Source organism: Panthera tigris, chromosome D3, assembly GCF_018350195.1.
Source record: "Panthera tigris isolate Pti1 chromosome D3, P.tigris_Pti1_mat1.1, whole genome shotgun sequence".
Classification (NCBI taxonomy): domain Eukaryota; kingdom Metazoa; phylum Chordata; class Mammalia; order Carnivora; family Felidae; genus Panthera; species Panthera tigris.
The window spans coordinates 53,337,687-53,360,274 of NC_056671.1; the positions used below are offsets into that span (position 1 = coordinate 53,337,687).

At 34.5% G+C, this 22,588-nt stretch overlaps 1 protein-coding gene across 3 annotated transcripts in view; it reads right to left on the bottom strand.

Moving 5' to 3' along the window:
* TRAPPC8 (trafficking protein particle complex subunit 8) overlaps positions 1-22,588 on the bottom strand; it is an 83,964-nt gene that overhangs the window by 40,737 nt on the left and 20,639 nt on the right. For 2 of the 3 annotated variants that reach the window (XM_007093055.2, XM_042962981.1), the window contains 6 exons: positions 21,485-21,744; positions 21,017-21,132; positions 20,173-20,323; positions 15,340-15,440; positions 9,545-9,650; positions 1,873-2,004 (listed from right to left, as the gene is read on the bottom strand). In XM_007093055.2, coding sequence (XP_007093117.2) covers positions 1,873-2,004; positions 9,545-9,650; positions 15,340-15,440; positions 20,173-20,323; positions 21,017-21,132; positions 21,485-21,744 — 866 coding nt within the window. The remainder of the gene's footprint in view (positions 1-1,872; positions 2,005-9,544; positions 9,651-15,339; positions 15,441-20,172; positions 20,324-21,016; positions 21,133-21,484; positions 21,745-22,588) is intronic. The other variant, XM_007093056.2, reaches the window with a different exon arrangement.

Here is a 22,588-nt window from a genome sequence, read left to right on the forward strand (position 1 = left end):
ACTGTCAGCGTGAAGCCTGAAGCCAAGGCTCGAACTCACAAACCCATGAGATCATGACCTGAGATGAAATCAAGAGTCGGACACAACTGATTGAGCCACCCAGGCACCCTCTCCCCAGCACTTCCTTAAAAATTTTTTTTTTACTAATTATCATAAAAAAAATTTACTAATTTTAATCTTTGGTAATGCCAGTTCCTTTTTTTTAAATGCCTTTCACTAGTTGATAATCATAATGGAAATCTAATGGGAAAAAAAACCTATAAAAAATTTCTAGGGGCGCCTGGGTGGCTCAGTCAGTTGAGTATACAACTCTTGATTTCAGCTCAGTTCATGTTCTTGCAGTTGTGAGATCAAGCCCCACGTCAGGCTCTGCAATGGGCATGGAGCCTGCTTGAGATTCTCTCCCTCCCTCCCTTTCTACCTCTCCCCAGCTTGCGCTCTCATGCATAGGCTCTCTCTCTCTTAAAAAATAAAAAAAAAAGGAAAAAGGAAAAATTTCTAGGGACAAGATAAGCAATCCAGCACAAATTCTCAGGGAGGACTGAGAAATGGCATTACTATACACACGTATCTCCTCTACTGTCCTCTCATCCTTGCCAACAACACACATTTTAATGGAAATGTCATGAAAAGTTGGTGCTTCTCAGAAACAATTTGGCCTCAGTCACAACTGTTTGTGTTCTACGTCCTACCTTCCCAGGAAGATACTGTTCTTGACCAACTTCAATAGGATATGTATTTGCTTTTCCAACAGAAAAGCATTTCTAGTCATGCTTTCAGCTGCTACATACTGTCTGAGAAAGAGGTTCAGGGTCTATATAGAATGTTCTCAAAATACAAAACCGGGTACCCTGGAATCATTAACTCCACGATATAACTATAGTTAGATTACTGAGCCAAATAGTAAATGTATGTCAACCTACCACAAATGTAGCCATTTTTAATTTGCTATGCATTTCCTAGAAGCAACATGCCCTACAATTTCAGAAGATGAAATATGTGTGGCTATTTCCAGTTCCAATGACATCATCATGTTCACAAATGAAACCATTCACAAAAGTGGACAAAGATGTGGAAAAAGAATGACTTGTTTTTAATAAGAGACAATGGACCATTCCCAATGAGGTATATAATTTTCCTCCCAAGCAAAGGGAACCACATACTTTATACATTTTGTAAATTTTTTAACAGAACACTTTTAACTTTTTTATTTTGAAAGAGAGAGACAGAGACAGAGACAGACAGGAACACAGGGAGGATTCTTCAATCCACATTTCTATCCACCATTTACTACTGCTACCACTCTGCCTCCAGCAAAGTCCCTCCAACTAATGCTTAAAGAGGCAACTGGGGCTGGAGAAACTGCTCTAAATTAATCGATCTAAATTAAAGATCTCTCCAACCCAACTGCTTCCAGGTATGAGAGAGAGATGATTTCTACTCATTAAATATTTAGTAAATATCATTATAAGGCACTTTGAGAGGTAACAGAAGACTAGAGCTGAAGTAGGGACAGTCCAACCACTGTGAAGGATAATTAAAACTGGTTGAATACATTCAGTATATTGGAACTTTCACATATATACTTTGATTTAAGCTCACAAAACTTTGGGAGAATTTTCAAATTTTATAAATACAAAACCTGAGGCTCAGAGAAGTAACCCAGGTCATGTTGTGAGTAGAAGATCAAGACTGAAGCCCACATTTACCTAAATCCAAATCTCATGCCCTTACCAATATAACAAAATTTACTTCCATTTTTAGGATTAATTTTAAATCATAAAAAATTGACAAATGACATATATTTATAAAATACATAACAAACTGTAACAAAAATTAAAATAATTTATTTGTTAAATAAAATGCACTCACTTGCCCTGCTTTACTAAACCGATGTCCTGCCAGTATCATATGAAATGCGTATTTTCTAACCATGGGGCTCTTCATGTTTATAAAGCAATGTGCCGCCTGTTCCAAAAGAAGTGCACTTCGAAGATCAGAATCCTATTGAATGTTTAAGAGAAAATAAGGTTAGTTTCACAAAATTAAAAGTAAAAAGATAACTGGTAAAAAAATATTTACTTTCTAAAAACAATATAAGCATATGCACTTTAACTTAAGAGTATCTGAGGGTAGAGATCAAGGGGCAATCTAATCTTGATGATTCTTTCTTCCAATAAGCATGAACTTTTCTTAAAATCGTTCAAAACATTCTCTACCATGAAATATTTTCTTTTGTTTTTCATAAAGCCAAATGTGTGGTTATGATATGTACCCTGTAATAAATCTCTGAAGAAATGTAATCCCTTTTCGGGGCGCCTGGGTGGCTCAGTCAGTTAAGCGTCCGACTTCAGCTCAGGTCATGATCTCACACTCCGTGAGTTGGAGCCCCACGTCAGGCTCTGTGCTGACAGCTCAGAGCCTGGAGCCTGCTTTGGATTCTGTGTCTCCCTCCCCCTCTGCCCCTCCCCTGCTCATGCTCTCTCTCTGTCTCAAAAATATACAAAAGAAATGTAATCCTTTTTCAAATGGCAAAGAAAAAAGTATATAAACTGAGAATTTAATACAGGTATACTGAATAAAGATAAACCAGAAAAGAGAATGCAGAAAACAATAGATTCACAATTATCTAATTTCTTCCGGAAACTGATCTGTGACATCCAATAGCCTATTTCCATCCAAGAAAAAAGGAAAGATAAAAAGAGAATGTGTATAGATTATGAAATAATCCAATCTACTACTTTATCCTCTATTAACTTTACTGGATTTAAAAGCAATTCTCAATTTTTGCTTAATTCAAGAATGTCAAAATGACTGCTTTTCATTAAAAAATTTAGAAGGCTTTTCCCTTCGAAGATTATCACCTACTATTAGTATTATTAGTAAATGGTACAACTCAAATTAGTTTCCGCTTCAACAGACTCTTACAACAGTGTCTACAAAAACCACATACCGCATTTACATCCTCACCCATAAGGACAACCTTTCAAATGAAAGAGCCATCATCACTTTACAAATAACTGAGAAAGTAGTGAAGGTTGCTGATCAAGCATCAACAACATTTTCACCAAAACTTTCTCTAGGTTTTCAGCTGTTCTCAAGCTGAACTTACCATGCCCTTCCATGTGTTCTGCTGCCATTATTTTCCCCAGGGAAAGTTGAAAACAGAAAACATTTACTTTAAATGCAATAATGTCAACAAATTATAGTTACATCAAATAGTGCTCATAATCAGTGTAATCAGTGATTATAACTATCTCTGCAGCAATCACAAAATTAGAGTGGAAACAGATCTGAGGGAAAAATCTAGAAAGCATCCAGTAAATGGCAGATATTATTTCAACCCCCTTGTGACAAAAACTAAGTATCTGATCAGGTGTTTTTTTCTAAGTAAGATCCCAAAGCTAGTAAGTGGGAAAATCAGGAACGTACAATTAACAAGCAGTTCTTATCCAAGGGTTTACATCAGAATTACTTAAGGCAGCTAGGGAGTATACTTTTTTTATTTTTTAGGAAAATGTTTTCTTTAAAAATACTTTTTTCTAAAAGAATAAATGTTCAGAAAAAAAAAAAGTGAACATCTTTCTTTCCTACCCCATGCCTCATCTGACTTTCCAGAGGTACCTACACAGTTACCAGCTTGGTGTTGGTGTTTGTCATTTCTCTCGCTCCATATTAGTTTTTATGTAACACATAGTTTTCTAAAAATACACATACTTTTTTATACAAAAATGGTATTATACAGAATATTCTTTATCTCGTTTTTTGACTTACAATAATATCACGGACATTTTTCCAAGACACCTACATCTCTTATTTCTTTTAAAGCTACATTGTATCCTGTTATATAAATACACCATAATTTTATTAATACAGTGTCCAACTGATTTAATATTGCTTCAGAATTTTGTTACTACAAAAAAATACTTTGATAAACATCTTTACAAAATCATTTTTGAGTAATTATACATTTTTATTAGACACATTTCCGGAAGTAGAACTGGTTAGTTAATGAAAGCTATGTATATAGTTCAAATTCTAGCCAACAGAGCCAAACTACTACAAAAAAAGTAATACCAACATATAGTCATCTCAACAGAGAATGAGTGTATGTTTTCTATTCCACTCAGCCAAAAATCATTTAAGTTTTTTTTTACCTCTTTAATTTAAAAAAAAAAAAAAAACCACTTTGCTCAACATACATTGACTAGTAAGGCTGGTAATCTTTTCATACGTTTAAGGATCTTTGTATTTTTTCTGTGAATTACCCATTTATACTCTTTTTGTGAATGGGTTTTTGTGATTATGGGGTTTCTAAAAGCCCTTTGTATGCTTAATCAATATTAGGTCTTTGTCATACATTTGCATTAATATTTCCCAGTTTTTACATGAAAGAGTTTATTTAGTAGTCAAGCATACTATCTTTTGCCTTTATAGCTTCAAAATACTGCATCAAACTAAGAAAGGATGGTATCATTCCTAGATTAAAAAAAAAATGTTTTCCTACATATTCTGTTAGGTTGTTTTTCTATATTATAACTTAATCAAGCTATAATTATATTATCATGTAACAAGTAAGACAGGAATCCAACCTCAAACAGTTAGATGTCACAATACTATTTGGTGAATAACCTAACATTCCCCACTAGTTTTAATGATACCTAATCATATGTTGTATTTAAATTCTCATTCTATTCCATTACTCTGTCTCTTTTTATCACTGTAAAAAGTTTCAGTTTCTGTAGCTTTGTAACATTTTAATATCTGGAAGAGCAATTCCCTCTAATTACTTCTTCTATTTCAGAATTTTATTTAGGCTTCTCAATAGTATTTCACAGGTTTTTTTAAGCGCTATAAATTAAGTCTATACCTAGTAATGTGCAAGTGAACACACGCTGGCACATACAAACATACAGCATAAATACATATATATGTTTTTTAATTGCCTATGAGGCTTCATTAAACTCAAAAACTTGGAAGGGCAGCAATCCTGGACATTTTAATTAAGATAAGGAACACGCCTTAGAATCTTTGATGGTATGTAAATGATTCTAATGTATAACCCAATTGAGACCAGGACAGTAAACCCTCAGCACAGTCAAAATTAATACTCAAGGGCTGACCAATTTAGAAGAGACCTGGAAGTCCATGGCATATTATTAATTTAGTTGAAGCAAAATTTGACTCTTGAATCCAGTATGGCAGTTGTCTGAAAAAGAATCAATCTGCTGTGCTGAATGCCCTACACTCATGACTCACTGCAACTTTGTTCTTTAGTAGTCCCTATCGCTTACAGTGACACCTAAAGGAGAAAAAACATTCCCCTGAAACCAAAAAAATAGCCCCGCAAAGAATCACAACTGCCATCAGTGTTGATGGAAGAAAAATGAAAGGATTTCACAGAGTGACAGTTTTATCTAGAAAGCAGAGGCTTTGAATGAATTGAATAAAATTTTATTTTAGTGGTAGTTCACATCTATGATATGAACAAGTAAGTCTATTACATACGCTCCATAAGGAACTAAGAAAAAAATATCTGATACTACAGAACTGATACAGGTACTGGTGGCACAAACTTAAAGGAATCAAATCTCAAGGATGGCTTTCAGATTTTTTCTTTGGGTAACTATGAAGTTAGTAGGAAAGGTGCTATGAGCTGATGAGTTTACCACAGGAAGAGTTCCTGCCAAGGTGAAGAACCTTGTAAAAACTATTAACTATCCCAGATAGTAAAAAAAAAAAAAAAACAAAAAAACAAAAAACTGATTTACTGTGTTTAAATGCAGTAACAGACAAAGGGGCTATTAAGACCAGAATAAATGTTCAGCACAGAAACAAAGACATAAGTAGAAGAAAAGCATCATATCTTAAGCACCAAATTCAGACACGCTGTCCTGTGTGGTGGTAAATGTGGCATATTATATCATTAGCTGGGTTTGCTCTGTCATCCTGAGAATCCCAGGGCGTAACAATAGTAAGATCCACTTGCCCATAAATTTGCAGTCCAAAAAATAAAGCCAGAAGAATTTTCGCTAGATAATTTTTATTCAAGCTCCTAAAGCATAAATTCCCTTTATATTCACTGATAATTCCTAGACTGAAAAACAGCAACATATTCAAACCCACATTAAGATTATTTATTACAATACAGAACATCATCGCCCTCAAGCGTCTACATGTTCAGCTCTACCAAATAATTTATGTCTAGCAACTATTCATATTGATCAGTTGTCAATGCAATATCAATTACTCAACATCGTTAATATCATCCCTTAACCTAATTAGTTAACCTTTTTAGAGTAATTAATGGTTCAGCTCAACAAATACAGGTAAATTATATACCATGTGCCAAGGCCAGTGCTAGGCACAAAAGACAAAAATGTAGAAGACAACACAGTTCCCTACCCTCAGGAACTTAAATATGATTTCCAGTATTACATGACAAGTCAGGTCTTCCAGCATTATATGAGAGGGGAGGATAGAGACACAGGATAACCTGGGGCACTGCAGATAACTATCTTTAGGACAAGACTGATATAAGGACTTGTAGACAAGGTGAACAAAGAGGAAAAGGGCCACAGTCCAGAAGGACATCAAGGACATGAACCAAGACAGCAGTAGGAAGGACTTAAAGTGGAGGGAGTATATTATTTGGAGATACGGAAAGAAAGTAACAAAAACAAAAAACACCCAACTGGATTAGTGATAGGACAGGAGAATACAGGCACCTCTCAGTTTCTGTGCTGAGCAAACAAGGAGCTAGATGGTTATACCATAATTTTAAATCATGATCAACAAGGTAAGAAAGTTTCTGTGTTTAGATATGTTAACTTAAGGTGTTTTAGAAACATCCAAGTAGGTAAGTCTAAAAGGCAGCTGGCATTACAAATCTATAAACCTCAAAGAGATCAGTGTTGAAGACAGATTTAAGAGTAAAAATCATCACTAAGAACTGACCACACCCAAAAATGTGTAGAGTAAAAAGTACAGCAGTCCAAGGATTAAAACCATAGGGTATATTAACATTTAAAAGGCAAACAAAGGAGGCGCTTGATTTTGTTCTTTTGCTCTTAAGCATTCATCTAAAAAAAAAGCCTATCTTTAACCATACTCACAAAATCACTACCATTGTACTTTACAAGCCAGGAGTCAATGCAACTTAATAATATCTGTTGTAAACCTTCACCAGCAACTATAAATGGATTACTTTTTCTGTCTTTTGAAATATTCATAATATAGATTATTTTCAGTGCTTAAGATTATTGTTTTTAAAAGTTCATACTAGTGAAAACAAGATTAAAAAGTCCTCAGTGATTACTCATTTTAAGTATCAACTGTATATGAGAATGATGCACATGTATGTTGCTTTAAATATTGTTATACATAAGAAAACAATTCCATTTACAACTGCACCAAAAAGAATAAAATACCTAGGAATAAACTTAACCAAAGAGGTGAAAGACCTGTACTCTGAAAACTGTAAAATACTGATGAAAGAAACTGAAGATGACACAAACGAATGGAAAGTTAATCCATGCTCATATACTGGAAGAATTACTGTTGTTAAAATTACCATACTTCCAAAAGCAATCTACAGATTCAATGCAATTCCCATCAAAACACCAATAGCATTTTTCACAGAAATAGAACAAACAATACTAAAATTTGTGGAACCACAGAAGACCCTGAATAGCCAAAGCAATCTTGAGAAAAAAGAACAAAGCTGGAGGTATCACAATCCCAGATTTCAAGATACACTACAAAGCTTTAAAAATCAAAACAGCACGGTACTGGCACAAAAATGAGATATACAGACCAATGGAATAGAATAGACATCTCCAAAATAAAAGCCATCCTTATATGATCAATGATCTATCTATTTAATCTATGATAAAGGAGGCAATAAAATACAATGGGGAAAAGTCTCTTAAATAAATGCTGCTGGGAAAACTGGACAGCTACATGCAAAAAGAATGAAACTGGACCACTTTCTTTACACCACTCAAAAATAAACTCAAAATAGATTAAAGACCTAAATGTGAGATCTGAAACCATAAAAATCCTAGAAGAGAATGCAGTAATTTCTCTGTCATCGACCATGACAAGGTTTTTCTAGATATGTCTCTTTTTTTGTATAGGGCAAGGGAAACAAAAGCAAAAATAAACTATTGGGACTGTTATCAAAATAAAAAGTTTTGCACAGTGAAAAAACTGTCAACAAAAAGGCAAGCTACTGAATGGGAGAAGATATCTGCAAATAATATAACCAATAAGAGGATAATAGCCAAAATATATAAAGAACTTACACTAACTCAACATCAAAAAATAAACAATCCCATTGAAAGTGGTGTAGAGGACCTGAACAGACATTTATCCAAAGAAGACATACAGATGGTCAACAGACACTTGAAATGATACTCAACATCACTCATCATTAAGGAAATGCAAATCACAATTACAACGAGACATCACCTGTCAGAATGGCTAAACTCAATAACACAAGAAACAACAAGTGTTGGTGAGGATGTGGAAAAAAGGGAAACCTTGTGCACTGTTGAGAATGCAAACTGGTACAGCCACTGCGGAAAATAATATGGAGTTCCTCAGAAAGTTAAAAATGGAACTACCCTATGATCCACTAATCACACTACTGGGTATTTATTTTCCCAAAGAATACAAAAACACTAATTTGAAAGGACATATGCACCCCTTGTTTATTGCAGCTTTACAACAGCTAAGGTACGGAAGCAACCCAAGCGTCCACTAGTAGACAAATGGATACCTATATACAAAAGGGAATATTACACAGCCATAAAAAAGAATGAACTCTTGCCATCTGCAACAACATATAGATGGACCTAGAGGATATTATGTGAAGTGAAAAAAGACTGAGAAAATCAAATACCATATAACTTCATTCATATGTAGAAACTTAAAACAAATGAATAAAAAGCAGAATCAGAGCTATAAATACAGAGAACAAATTGATGGTTGCCAGAGGGAAAGGGTTGGGGAAATGGGCAAAAATGGATCAAAAGGAATGGGCGATACAGGCTTCCAGTTATGGAATAAGTCATATCATAGGGAATAGTCAATGATACTGTAATAGTGCTGTATGTGACAGATGGTAACTACACTTGTGGTGAGCACAGTATAATGTATAGAGAAGTTGAATCCTGTGTTGTATATCTGAAATTAATGTAACATTGTATGTCAACTATACTCAAAGTAAAAAATTTTAAAAGAAAAATAATCTAAATAAATAAATAGTAATACATAAGTCAGAATCTAATTCACAGAAGATGTACAATATATGTTTGTGGTTAATAATAGCATAGACTTAAAATTTAGAAATAAAATAAATTCTCAAAATATTTATGAAATATCACATTTAAAATTAATTCAACAAATAGCTAAAGTAGCATAGTGTAAATTCCCAAAAGGAAATTCCCCTCTACTTTTATGTTTTGCACACCCTTTCAAGAAAAAAGACACACTTTTTAAAATTTATAAAGTGTTATTAAAGTAAATACATTTTCAGTACCTCACTGGTCAACCGTATTAGGAGAGCTGCGGCCTCTGAATATTTGCTTTGGCTTTTTAAGATTTCAGCACTAAGCAATACACATCTTTCAGCCAATACCATATTCCTAAAGAAAAAAAGACAAGAAAAATATAATTAGCACTACAATAATATCTTAATACATCATAGTAACCATGTGTTAAATAAAAGTTCCAATTCTAGTTTTTGAGTAAAAAGAAATCCATGTTCTTGTTTTCCACTTACCAAAAGGTTAAAAAGAAAATTCAAAGAATTCTCATAAGTATTCAAAACTTTTGATCATCATATAATTTCATGGTAAGAATACAGTGCAAAGTCACATTTTCTATACACAAAACACTAGAACCTAAATGGTATATTTGAACCAGCTGCTGGTTAACAAATAAAACTTGCTATGAACACAAAAGAATACATACATTTCACCATATTTCTTTCTCTTTCCTCATTGCAAACTGTGGTTATGTGTGTTTTAATTTACGGCTACTTCTGGGAATACTTGTTTTCCATCTAGTAGTAGCATTGAGATATTTCAATTGGAGATAACACGAGGGGCAGTGATGCCTAATTGATTCTTAAGCAAAATCTTTGTAAAAACACACAATCAGCTGATTTTTCGTCATGGACTACTATCATCAATAATTAAAAATAATAAAATATCATTATTAAAAATAATAAAATAGAGGCGTATGAGTGGCTCCGTTGGTTAGGCGTCTGACCCTTGATTTCGGCTCAGGTTATAATCTCACAGTCATGAAATTGAGCCCTGTGTTGGCCTCTGCGGCAGGCGTGGAGCCTGCTTTTAAGATTCTCTCTATCCCTCACACTCTGCCCCTCCTTCTCTGTCTCTAAAAAAAAATAATAATAATAAATTAAAATATTCTTACTATGAAATTATAAGATGGAATGCTTCTGCTGGGAAATAGCAAAGTTTTTTATTTTAATTTTCTAATCCTTATATCAAAATTGGCCTTAAAATTGCACAGATTACTAACTTGAAGGTCATTCTGAACAGTGATATTTTAAAAATACAATTTTCTACTTCCAAAAGTTATCTGCCTTAAGCTTACTACAAATCATGTTTTCTTAGGTTAGTATTTATAAACATCTAAGGTTATTTTAATGAACACAAAAGACTAACTCCTAATTAGTAACATCTACTCATATATAATATGCTCTCTTCTTTTTTTTTAAGTATATTGATTTTGAGAGAGAGAGAAAGAGAGTGGGAGGGGGGCAGAGAGAGAGAGAGGAAGACAGAGAATTCCAAGCAGGCTACACACCATCAGCACACAGCCCCATGTGGGGCCAGAACTCACAAACCATGACATCATGACCTGAGCCGAAGTCCAATGCTTAACCTACTGAGCCACCCAGGCACCCCTTAAATATGCTCATTTCTTAACGAGTTTTAAGTAAACTTTATAAACACTCTTACATCTTACACTATTGTTTTACTTATTTTTGTTTGATTCCTCACCTATGTTCTCCATGTGGTCAGTTATTAGGTTACAACGCTACCAAGTCCAAGATTTGATTAATTTGTTTATTCAAGCAACATTTAAAAAAATCATTTTGGGGGTGCCTGAGTGGCTCAGTCAGTTGAGCGTCTGAGTTCGGCTCAGGTCATGATCTCGCAGCTTGTGAGTTCGAGCCCCACGTCAGGCTCTGTGCTGACAGCTCAGAGTCTTGAGCCTGCTTCAGATTCTGTGTCTCTCCATCTCTTGGCCCCTCCCCTGCTCATGCTCTGTGTCTCTCTGTCTCTCGATAATAAATAAACGTCACAAAAAAATTTTTTTCTTAAATCATTTGTGTTCATATTTGCAAATCAATCAATGTGATACATCACATCAACAAAAGGTATAAAAACCATGTGATCATTTCAATAGATGCAGAACAAGCATCTGACAAAGTACAACATCCAGTCACGATAAAAACCCTCAAACAAAGTAAGTTTAGAGGAACATACCTCAACATAATAAAGTCCTTATATGAAAACCAACAGCAAACATCACACTCAGTGTATGAGTTTTTTTCCTAAGGTCAGGAACAATACAAGGATGTCCACTCTCACCACCTTTATTCAACACAGCAGTGGAAGTCCTAACCTCAGCACTCACACAACAAAAAGGAATAAAGGGCATCCAAATAGGCAAGGAAGAAGTAAAACTTTCACTATTTGCAGATGACATGATACTATACATAGAAAACCTGAAAGACTCCACCAAAAAACTACTAGAACGATGAATGAATTCAGTACAGTTGCAGGATATAAATCCACTGCATTTCTATACACCAATAATGAAATAGCAGAAAGACAAATAAGAAAAAAAATCCATTTACAACTGTCGCAAAAATAATAAAATACCTAGGAATAAACTTACCCAGAGAGATAAAAGACCTGTATTCTAAAAACTGTAAAACACTGATGAAAGAAAGTGAAGACAACACAAACAAACGAAAAGACAATCCATACTCATGGATTGAAAGAACAAATACTGTTAAAATGTCTATACTATCCAAATCAATCTACAGATTTAATGCAATCCCTTTCAAAATACCCACAGCATTTTTCATAGAACTAGAATAAATAATCCTAAAATTTATATGGAACAGAACCTGAATAGCCAAAGCAAGCTTGAATAAAGAGGAATAAAACTGGAGATATCACAATTCCAGAGTTCAAGTTTTATTATAAAGCTGCAGTAATCAGGGTGGCTGCAGCCTGGGTGACTCAGTCGGTTAAGTGTCTGACTCTTGATCTCGGCTCAGGTCATGATCTCACGGTTCATGTGTTCAAGTCCCATGTTGCACTACGCACTGTCAGCGCAGAGCCTGTTTGGGATTCACTCTCTCCCTCTCTCTGTCCCTCCCCAACTCACACTCACTCCCTCTCTAAATAAATAAATAAATAAATAAATAAATAAATAAATAAATAAATAAATAAGAAAGACTGAAAAAAAATAAAGCTGTAGTAATCAAAACAGTATGGCACTGGCACAAAAACAGACACATGGATCACTGGAACACAACAGAAAGCCCAGAAATAAACTCACAATTACATGGTCAACGAATCTTTGATAAACGAGGCACGAATATGCAATGGGAAAAAGTCTCTTCAACAAATGGTATTGGGAAAATTGAACAACTACCTGCAAAAGATTGAAACTGGACCACTTTCTTATACCACACACAAAAATAAACTCAAAATGGATTAAGGACCTAAATGTAAGTCCTGAAACTATAAAAATCCAAGAAGAGAGCATAGGCAGTAACTTCTCTGACACTGGCCACAGGAACATCTTTGTAGATATCTCCCAAGGCAAGGGAAACAAAAGCAAAAATACAATATTGAGACTACATCAAAATAAAAAGCTTCTGTACAGCAAAGGAAACCAACCACACTAAAAAACAATCTACTGAATGGAAGAAGATATTTGCAAATGACCTGATAAAGGATTAGTACCTAAAATATATAAAGAACATATATAACTCAACACCAAATACAATTAAGCATCAATCCAATTAAAAAATGGGCAGGAGACATGAACATTTCTCCAAAGAAGACATCCAGATGGCCAAAAGACACATGAAAAGATGCTCAACATCACTCATCACCAGGGAAATGCAAATCAAAATCGCAATGAGATATCTCCTCACACCTGTCAGAATAGCCAAAATTTTGAATTTTTAACAAAAATATCTACATTTTTTAAATAAATAATTTTTTAAAAAATCATTTGGTTCAGGCATTGGAAGTGCTACGAACTCAAGTATTTCCATGACACAATCCTTAACTAAAAAAGGAAAGTGGTATAAAACAGGTAATGGACACCTGGGTGGCTTAGTCAGTTAAGCATCCAGCTCTTGATTTCAGCTCACATCATGATCTCACAGTCATAGATAACCAACAGGGAATACTTGATATTTACTATGATTTGGGGAGAGAAAGGGAATGGATGGCATCATAAAAGAATATTTAAGAAAATCTTTTAAGGATAAACAGGATCTCATCAGTTAAAAGGTGAAGCATGGTATTCTAAGAGGAGAGCATTGTAAAAGTAATATTGCATTTCCTGTACTTTAAGAAAATTTATTTACATTTTAATATTTCTGAGATCAGGGAGCTTCTTAAAATGCACATGTATAATGAATGTAGTGTTTCTCATTTATCCCAAAATATATATTAAATTGATGATAAATCTTATCAATTATGATAACTTAAAATGAAGATTATAAAGTAAATTTTTTGCAAAACAATTAAGTGTAGACTTAGAAAAAGATGATAGTCTATTGCAAACAGGAGGACAAAATTGGATTGCCAGACATATCTGGCTATCTGAGTCACTAGGTATTATGCCTTCTCTTTTGCATCATTCCATGTGCCTCTCACCGAAAGCTATGTACCTTGTGAAAACAAGAAAATCTTCTCAGAGAAAGAATATTCAAACTTCTTGAAAGTTTTTTACTACTCTAGTTTCTATGACACCTCACTCTCCTAGTTCTTCTACCTTCTGAACCTCACCTTTTCACAATCCTTCAATGTGTCCTCCTTCACACAGGGCATATCTCCTGCCAGACTCTCCAAACATATACATATATATGTTGTTTGTTTTTTTTTTAAATATAGTTTCGAACAGACTGTAAAAGGTAAGAGGTGGGATCCAAAATTGGCTCCACCACTTATTAGCGCGGCCCTAGAGCAAGTTAAACTCTAAGTTTCATTCTTCTAATCTATAAGTGAGGATAATGATAGTAACCACCATTTCACAGATTTGTTGTAAAGATTCAATGAGCATGTAAATTACTTTGGCATAGTGGCAAATGCTGGGCACACACAAAAAAGTTAATGCTTATTAGTGCTGTTAAAACACTAAAAAACACACTGCTATTACTAATCCTTAAACAACATTATAAGAGACAAGACTGCCTCTTTATCTGTCTTCCAACCCATTCATTCTACATAGAACAGTCAGATCAATCTTCCTGAAAAATCACTTTTATTATGTCAAGGTTCTATGTGAATATTCAGGAACTCTCCATTGCTAATACATAAATCTTAACTACAGCTTAAGAATAACAATAGTAAGTGAGAGTGAAGGCCCCCCCACACCAATGTCTCTCAAAACACCTTTTCATGTACACCTTCTAACCTAGCCAAGGCTCCATTTCCTTTCACCAGTGATGTTCAACCAAAACATTATTCCTGCCAATCACAATTCCTGAAATATATTCATGGCTGTCAAATCCCCACTACCTTTCTTCTAGATTCATTCCTTAAAAATACTACGAAACCTCCTCTGAACACTTTCTGCACCGGTTCATGGTCTCCTTACAGGTGGTGAGTTCTAACTACTATAGAGTTCCAAGAGAACTCATTATGTGTGAAGAAAACACTTCTCGTTTTCTTCCCTGGACTACTATTTAATTCTCTGTGTTCTGCCTATTTAACAAGAAAAATTCAAAATGGCTAACCCCTGGCTTAACAATAGTTTAGGTTAGAGCTATCCTCACAATAAAATCATCCAATGTAACATATAACCCCAATTTTACATGTAACAAATTCTTAACCACAAATCCAAACAAAAGAGGAAAATAAGGGATGTAAGAAAACACGGACTTTTAAAAAAATCACCTCATCTTATCTGAGTATACTGAGTTGATTTGGGAGCTTGTTTAAGTTTAAAGCCTGAAAAACAAAGAACCATTTACATCTAATAATGATGTAAGTGTTAAATTTACCTCTAAATGGACAGAACATAAACATTCTAGTCACCTACTTGCAGATATCCCTGTATGTCTGGATTGCTGTATCCATGTAATGCGCAGGGTATGGCCTAGGCGCTCCTGGCTGAAGGAAAGCTGACACTGCTGCCATTTCCTAAAGAAAAAGATATTTATACTATTTCAAAAAGAGGAATATTCTTATAGTTTAGCATTTGGAAACCTAAAAATTGGACTGAAGTTTGCTGGGGCTTTTTATGTATGATATAGAAATTTCATGGGTTAATGCAGGCTTGAAAAATATATTTATATGCTTTTTGTTTTTCAATTCTACAGTCAAATACCAAAGTCTGTCATTCAGAATTTAAATGAGATTTTCAAGAAGACCTGAGAAGCATTTTGAATTATGGTGTATATATACAACTACCAAGTACACCTAGCTTAAGATTCTGCTACCACTTCCTCTCTGTTTTTCCCTATTCCTCAATGAGGAAACAGACCAATGATAAGACCATATAAAGCAAGACAAAATAAAGCACGTCTCTTTCTAATTACTGGCATCAGAACAGGCGAAGAGAGCTCTCAACAACTTGAACTATATATATTTTCAGCTATTTACACACTCTAATGTATATCCTATACCATACAAAAGGCACAAAGACCTTATTTCTTAGACTTAAATTACTGTCAGTTTTCTAGATCTTTGTATTTCATTTTTAAAAGCCAATCTATTGTCAATGTGTATGCTTTCAGTTAATAATGCAAAAAATATACAATAGTCCTAATGAATTTAGAAATGATGATCCAAATATGGGTTTTGGCTTTCTTAGTAAAATATCCTATGTCCTTTTATAGACCAAGTTTTAATAAAAACTAAAAATAAATGAAACCTTCATAAATTGGGAAGGAAAACTGTTAATGCCAACACTTTTAGGATGAACATATGTATTTATCTGCAACTTTTAAAATAGAAAAAAATACAAATAATTACCTAAAAACCAGAGAATAACTAAAACCTTTAACGTGACAGACTATAGGTTTCATGACAATATAAAATGTATCTGTTTCAGAATGTCTTTCCATCCTCAGTACCCAGCAGTGTTTGCTCCAAAATTTACTGAAAAAGCTGAATGAAAATACATTATATCCAGGGGCACCTGGGTGGCTCAGTCAATTAGGTTAAGTGTCTGACTCTTGATTTTAGCTCAGGTCATGATCTCGGTTTGTGAGTTTGAGCCCCACGTAGGGCTTTGCACTGACAGTGCAGAGCCTGCTTGGGATTCTCCCTCTTCTTTCTCTGCCCCTCCCCTGTTCTCTCTCTTTCTCTGTCTCTCTCTCTCTGTCTCTCTCTCTCTCCCTCCCTCTCTCTAAATATAAATAAACTTAAAGAAAAAGCATTATACCCATGTGACAAAGTATACTACAGCTCTGAAACATGGTTTCTTAACTACTTTATATTTTAACTAATGTAATGAATACACATATGCTTCTATATTATACAAAAAAGCAAATATGCATTGAACATATGGTATAATACTATATTGTACAAAATACCTATTTACTACATACAAACAATATATATTAAATATATTAAAGGGTACTAAGAAAAAATCCTGTGAGAAAAATATGCCCCCAAATTCTAAGTTATTTTCTAATTCTGCAAGTATTAAATCAATATACATTCAAACAAAACCGACATAATTTTTACAGATCTGGTGAGAACATTCAGAATGATCACCCCCAGCTATTATATCAAACCATTAAATCATTTCTTATAGTCATCAATAACAGATCAATACTTTTTACAAAAATTTTCATCAAGAACCACAGTGATCTACTTACCCTTCAGTTAGTTAAGGTAGTTATATAACTGAACTACAAAAAAACAGTATTAAGAATTCCTATTACTGGTTTTGCTATGATACTTAATTTTAAAGATAGCATAACTAAATACCTTCTACAATTTTCAGCTAAAAAGGCAAGCAATATAGTCTGTTCTACTACAACATATTTTGACCTTATCAATTAGCTAAATATGTGAATGGTAAATAGGAAAGTGGTATCAACACAAATAAAATTTGTATTCATTTATAAACAATTTTTCTTGGGCAAGGGGATCAAAAATAGCAAATATAAAATTATAACCTTCAGCACGAAAGGAGCAAGCCCTAAGCTCAGCTGTTGCACAAGCAGGAGCTCCCTTTATCTGTATTTTACAGAAAACGAATGCCTGAGTTTTGGTGCTCACTGACTCTCTCTCTAGAGAAGTACATGCCCAGTGTAAATGCACAGTTCTTGGCTCAAGACAGCTTCACTTCCCTCCGTGCTCCCCATCATGGCACCATAACGGATTAGGAGCTCTTCTTCTCCCAGCCAGTACTGAAATACTGGTTTTGTGTGTGTGTGTTTTTTAATGCCTTTAAGTAACTTCTAGGCATGATGGAGCAGCCTCACTAGATTACATATATCATCTCTCAAGGTACAAATTTTGTGTTCTTATTTGTACTTTGTTTTCAAAGATACATACATAGGTTTTGAGAAGACTTCCCGACCCTATTTTTCTCCATGGCCTATTATTTTTAGGACAGTTTTATAGACTACAAGGATTTTCAGGTATACATATATTATGTTATAGCAGATATACCTTTATTTTCCATTGCTAAACTGTTTTTTCTCATATAGTTGCTATTAATACCACCACCTAAATGGCTTAAATACAGTATTTATCAGATTATAGATAAAAATGAAAAAGCTTACACACCATAAAACCACTGACATTTTTTTGCCATACCTTTATAAAGACCTACCTAAATACAAGCAATGCATTAGCAAGTACATAATGTAAAATTTTATCAATTCATAAATATGTTATATTTATGAAATAACATTATTTATTATTTCATATCCATATAGTCGTCATTTTAGATGACTATAATAAAAGATTACAGAATGTCTGGCCAAGGACAATTCATGTAAGTTTTCAAACACTTCAATTTATAAAGATAGCATATTTTAAGTTCCTGAACAAGGTTTTCAAAAGTTAGATGTTTTTCATTAAAAATATTACAGGAAGGGGCACCTGGGTGGATCAGTCAATTAAGCATCTGACTCATGATTTTGGCTCAGGTCATGATCTCACAGTTCATGGAATTGAGCCTGCACAGTTCATGGAATTGAGCACAGAGCCTGGTTGGAATTCTCTCTCTCTCTCTCTCTCTCTCTCTCTCTCTCTCTTTCCCTCTCTCTCTCTCTCTCTCTCAAAATAAATAAATATTTTTTTCGCTCTCTCAGAAATAAAGAAACTTTAAATTTTTTTTTTTTTTTTTTTTTTAAAAAGGGGTGCCTGGGTGGCTCCATCGGTTAAGCGTCCGACTTTGGCTCAGGTCATGATCTCGCAGTTTGCTAATTCGAGCCCTGCATCAGGCTCTGTGCTGACAGCTCAGAGCCTGGAGCCTGCTTTGGATTCTGTGTCTCCCTCTCTCTGCTCCTCTCCCGCTCATGCTCGCACTCTCTCTCTCTCTCTCTCAGAAATAAAGAAACTTAAAAAAAAATGTTTTTTTTAACATTACAAGGGCACCTGGGTAGCTCAGTCGGTTTAGCATCCAACTTCACTCAGGTCATGATCTCAGAGTTCATGAGTTTGAGCCCCACATCAGGCTCTCTGCTGTCAATGCAGAACCCGCTGCAGATCCTCTGTCCCTCTCTCTCTCTGCACCTCTCTGCTCATGCTCTCTCTCTCAAAAGTAAACATTTAAAATTACAGAAGTGAAAAGGAAAAGTAATATAATTTTGCAATTTTAGCTTTACATTTTTAACTTGCCTATTTTAGTTTTATACACACATAATATTAAAATAAATGCAAAATAAGTGGCAATTACTAACAAGCGCCTACATGATAATTCCCAATGAAATATTTATTCTCATACTTTTTTGTTCTTCGCACTTTGTTTACAAGCTTACATACTTTTAAAGTGATTATGTAGAATGCAACAGTGCTGATTTTACTCTTTTCTACACACAGAAAGCAAATTACGCATATACATACGACAACTTTAAAAGAACATGAAAATGTTATAAGGCAACAAGTATATTAAATTCTCTCTGGGGATGCCTGGGTGGCTCAGTCAGTTAAGCGTCCGACTCTGGGTTTCGGCTCAGGTCATGATCTCGCAATTTGTGGGTCTGAGCCCCGCCTCTGGTTCTGCACTGACAGCCTGCTTGGGATTCTCTCTCTCTCTGCCCCTCCCCTGCTCATGCTCACTCTCTCTCCCTTTCAAAATAAATCTCTGACACACCAAGGTTTACATATCAATTATAAAAACTAACATAGCTGATGCTTACTGACAGCTTATAACATACAAGGCAGTGTGCTAGGCACATCACATGCCCTTATACCTCTTCATCCAACCCTATGCCGTAAGGGTTCACACTATACAGGCGAAAAAACTGAGGCTTAGAGATGTTCAACACATGCCTAAGATGACAGTTTGTCTCACACCAAAGTACATGTTCTTAACCAATGTATAGTCTTACATCAGAAAAAAACATTTAAGCAATTTTAAAATATTTTTCAGTAGATCTAAAAGCATCTGCTAAAAAAAATTTACTCAATATAATAACAGAAACTCAAATTAAATTTTGAAAGCATGCACAAAAATTAGAAGGTACTAGACAAAGCTAAGACATCAACCATTATATCTGACCACGTTTAAACCAGTTTGAGGAAAATCCATCAATTCAGCATAAACTAATTCAAAACCCATAAAGCATTATGTCCTCTTTGAGTACAACTTTATCTCTAGGTTTTTTGTTTTCCATTTCATAAAGAGAGATTTCTAAATCATTTATGACAGTAGAAATAAGAAATTGTAATATTACAGAATACCAACCAATGCACCAGCTGCATAAAGCATTGCTTGATCATTAAGAAAATCTTTCTTTGCAGTATGATAGCAACTATAAGCCAAATCATAATGCTGCACCAAAAAGCATAAGTCAGCCATTTTTCGGATTTGAAGCTCTGGTGCTTCCGGCGGATACCTATAAATATAAAATGAATTAAGAAAGGAATTTGTAATTTATAACCCCTGAACCATCAAATATTATAAAATGTCTAACAAGCTAGACAACTGAGTCTAAAATATTAGGAAAACTAATCTGATTCAACAAGAATTCTGTCTCCAGTGGGAGACTGTCATTTCTCAAAGACATTTGGAAGCATTTATATTTATATAATTTATAGCCCTATACTGAGAACTTCTCAACAAGAGGCAAGAAATTTTTCCATGGTCAAATTATGAGGCAAATGGTCAATACTAGGTAACTCACTATACATACAACCACAAAAAACATAAAAACCCAAAATGAACTTTATTTTCCCTTGAAACAAAATTTTCTAGATATATGCCATGGCTCAGAACCACTAGACCACAATATTTTATTTAGATGAGTTATTAATGAATATTTGTTCTAATTCCATCTTTTTACAAATAGGGAAAGAAACCCAAAGTAAGGGACTTTCTCCATTGTTATTTATTTTTAGATACCCAATTCCCTAATGGTTTAAAAACATTTTTTAATATAATTAACTTATAGTCACTGTTCTTATCTACTGAAGTTTTAACCAACATGAAACTAAAAAACTAAAGAGATCATTTTTTGCAGGACATCACACAGTCACACACCAATCAGAGTTAAACAGAGGAAAAACAAAAACAATAATATTTTACTCACAGCAATCCAGATGTATTTTTCAGCTCATTAATGCTTTTTTCTGGAACTTTACTGCCACTAAACCATTTTTTAGTTGCAGAAAATAGAGATCGACTTAAACCTTTTCTTGATATTAGCTACCAAAAAAAAGAGTATACGTTACACATATGAGATTTAGTATTTTACTTTTACATACAATATATTCTAAATAACTAAAAAGCTTTAACAGTGAGCAAATATTCATTTTAACAACACTGATTTAAAGAAAATTGTCCAATATGCTGGCAAAATCGCTAATGTAAATAAGTATCTTCTAGGATTTAAGAGAATTTCATCACTGACAGTGATGCCAATAAATACTGGCATTAGTCTATCTTAAAAAAAAAAACAAAACAACTTCAAGTACTTTAAATAACTTATACTACTATATTCCCAAATTTACTCTTTACTGAAAATTTAAAAGTACTAATCCGAACAATTAAATCTTACCTGATCATTTAATTGCCGAATTGTTTTCTCTATATGTGGCAAAAGGCCCCGAAAAGTGAACTCTTGTATAAACTGTCGAATTCTATCATGATCAGTAAGGGTTAAACATGCACCATGAATAATTCCAGTATTTGCTTTCTTTGTTTCATGTAATGATGAAGCAGATTTTACATGATCTGGGCCATCAATGCTGTTAGAAGCGTCACTGGATGAGTCCAACTGAAGTGGGTGAGCTCTAAAGTTATTTGGTAAGCCATCTACTGAAAAACAGATCTTTCTTTTACTTTCAGAATGCAACAGAAAATTGTGATATTACTACCATACTGCTAAAGAAAAAAAAAAAGAATGTTGGAACCCTTCATCTTTCTGTATATCTCAGAAGTCTAAGATACAATAACATTAACATTTTCCCTCCTAAAACTACAGGACTTGAGTTAATATTTGTTACATGTAATAGCAATTTAAAGATTTTAAATAGGGGAGCCTGGGTGGCCCAGTCAGTTAAGCATCCAATTCTTCATTTCGACTCAGGGCGTGATCTCAGGGTTTGGACAGCACAGAGCCTGCTTGGGATTCTCTCCCACCTCTCTCTCTGCGCCTCCCTCTCCCCACCCCTGGCTGGCATGTGAATGCATATGCTCTTCCTCTCAAACTTAAAAAAAATTAGATTCATATAAATAAATGAAGAAAATTACAGTGTTAAAATAATATAACGAATAAATTTAAATAACACAACTAAGCAATAACAAAAATGTTAACGAAACAATTTTAGAGGGACGCCTGGGTAGCTCAGTCTGTCGAGCATCTGACTTCGGCTCAGGTCATAATCTCAAGGTTTGTAAGTTTGAGTCCCGTTGTCAAGCTCTGTGCAGACAGCTCAGAGCCTAGAGCCTACTTTGGATTCTGTGTCTCCCTCTCTCTCCACCCGCCTCTGCTCGTGCACTCTCTCTCTCAAAATTAAACATTAAAAAATTTTAAAAAACATTTGTAGAACTATCACCATCAAAAACTGTAATTTAGGGGCGCCTGGGTGGCTCAGTCAGTTAAGCGCCTGACTTCAGCTCAGGTCATGATCTCGCAGTCCGTGAGTTCGAGCCCCGCATC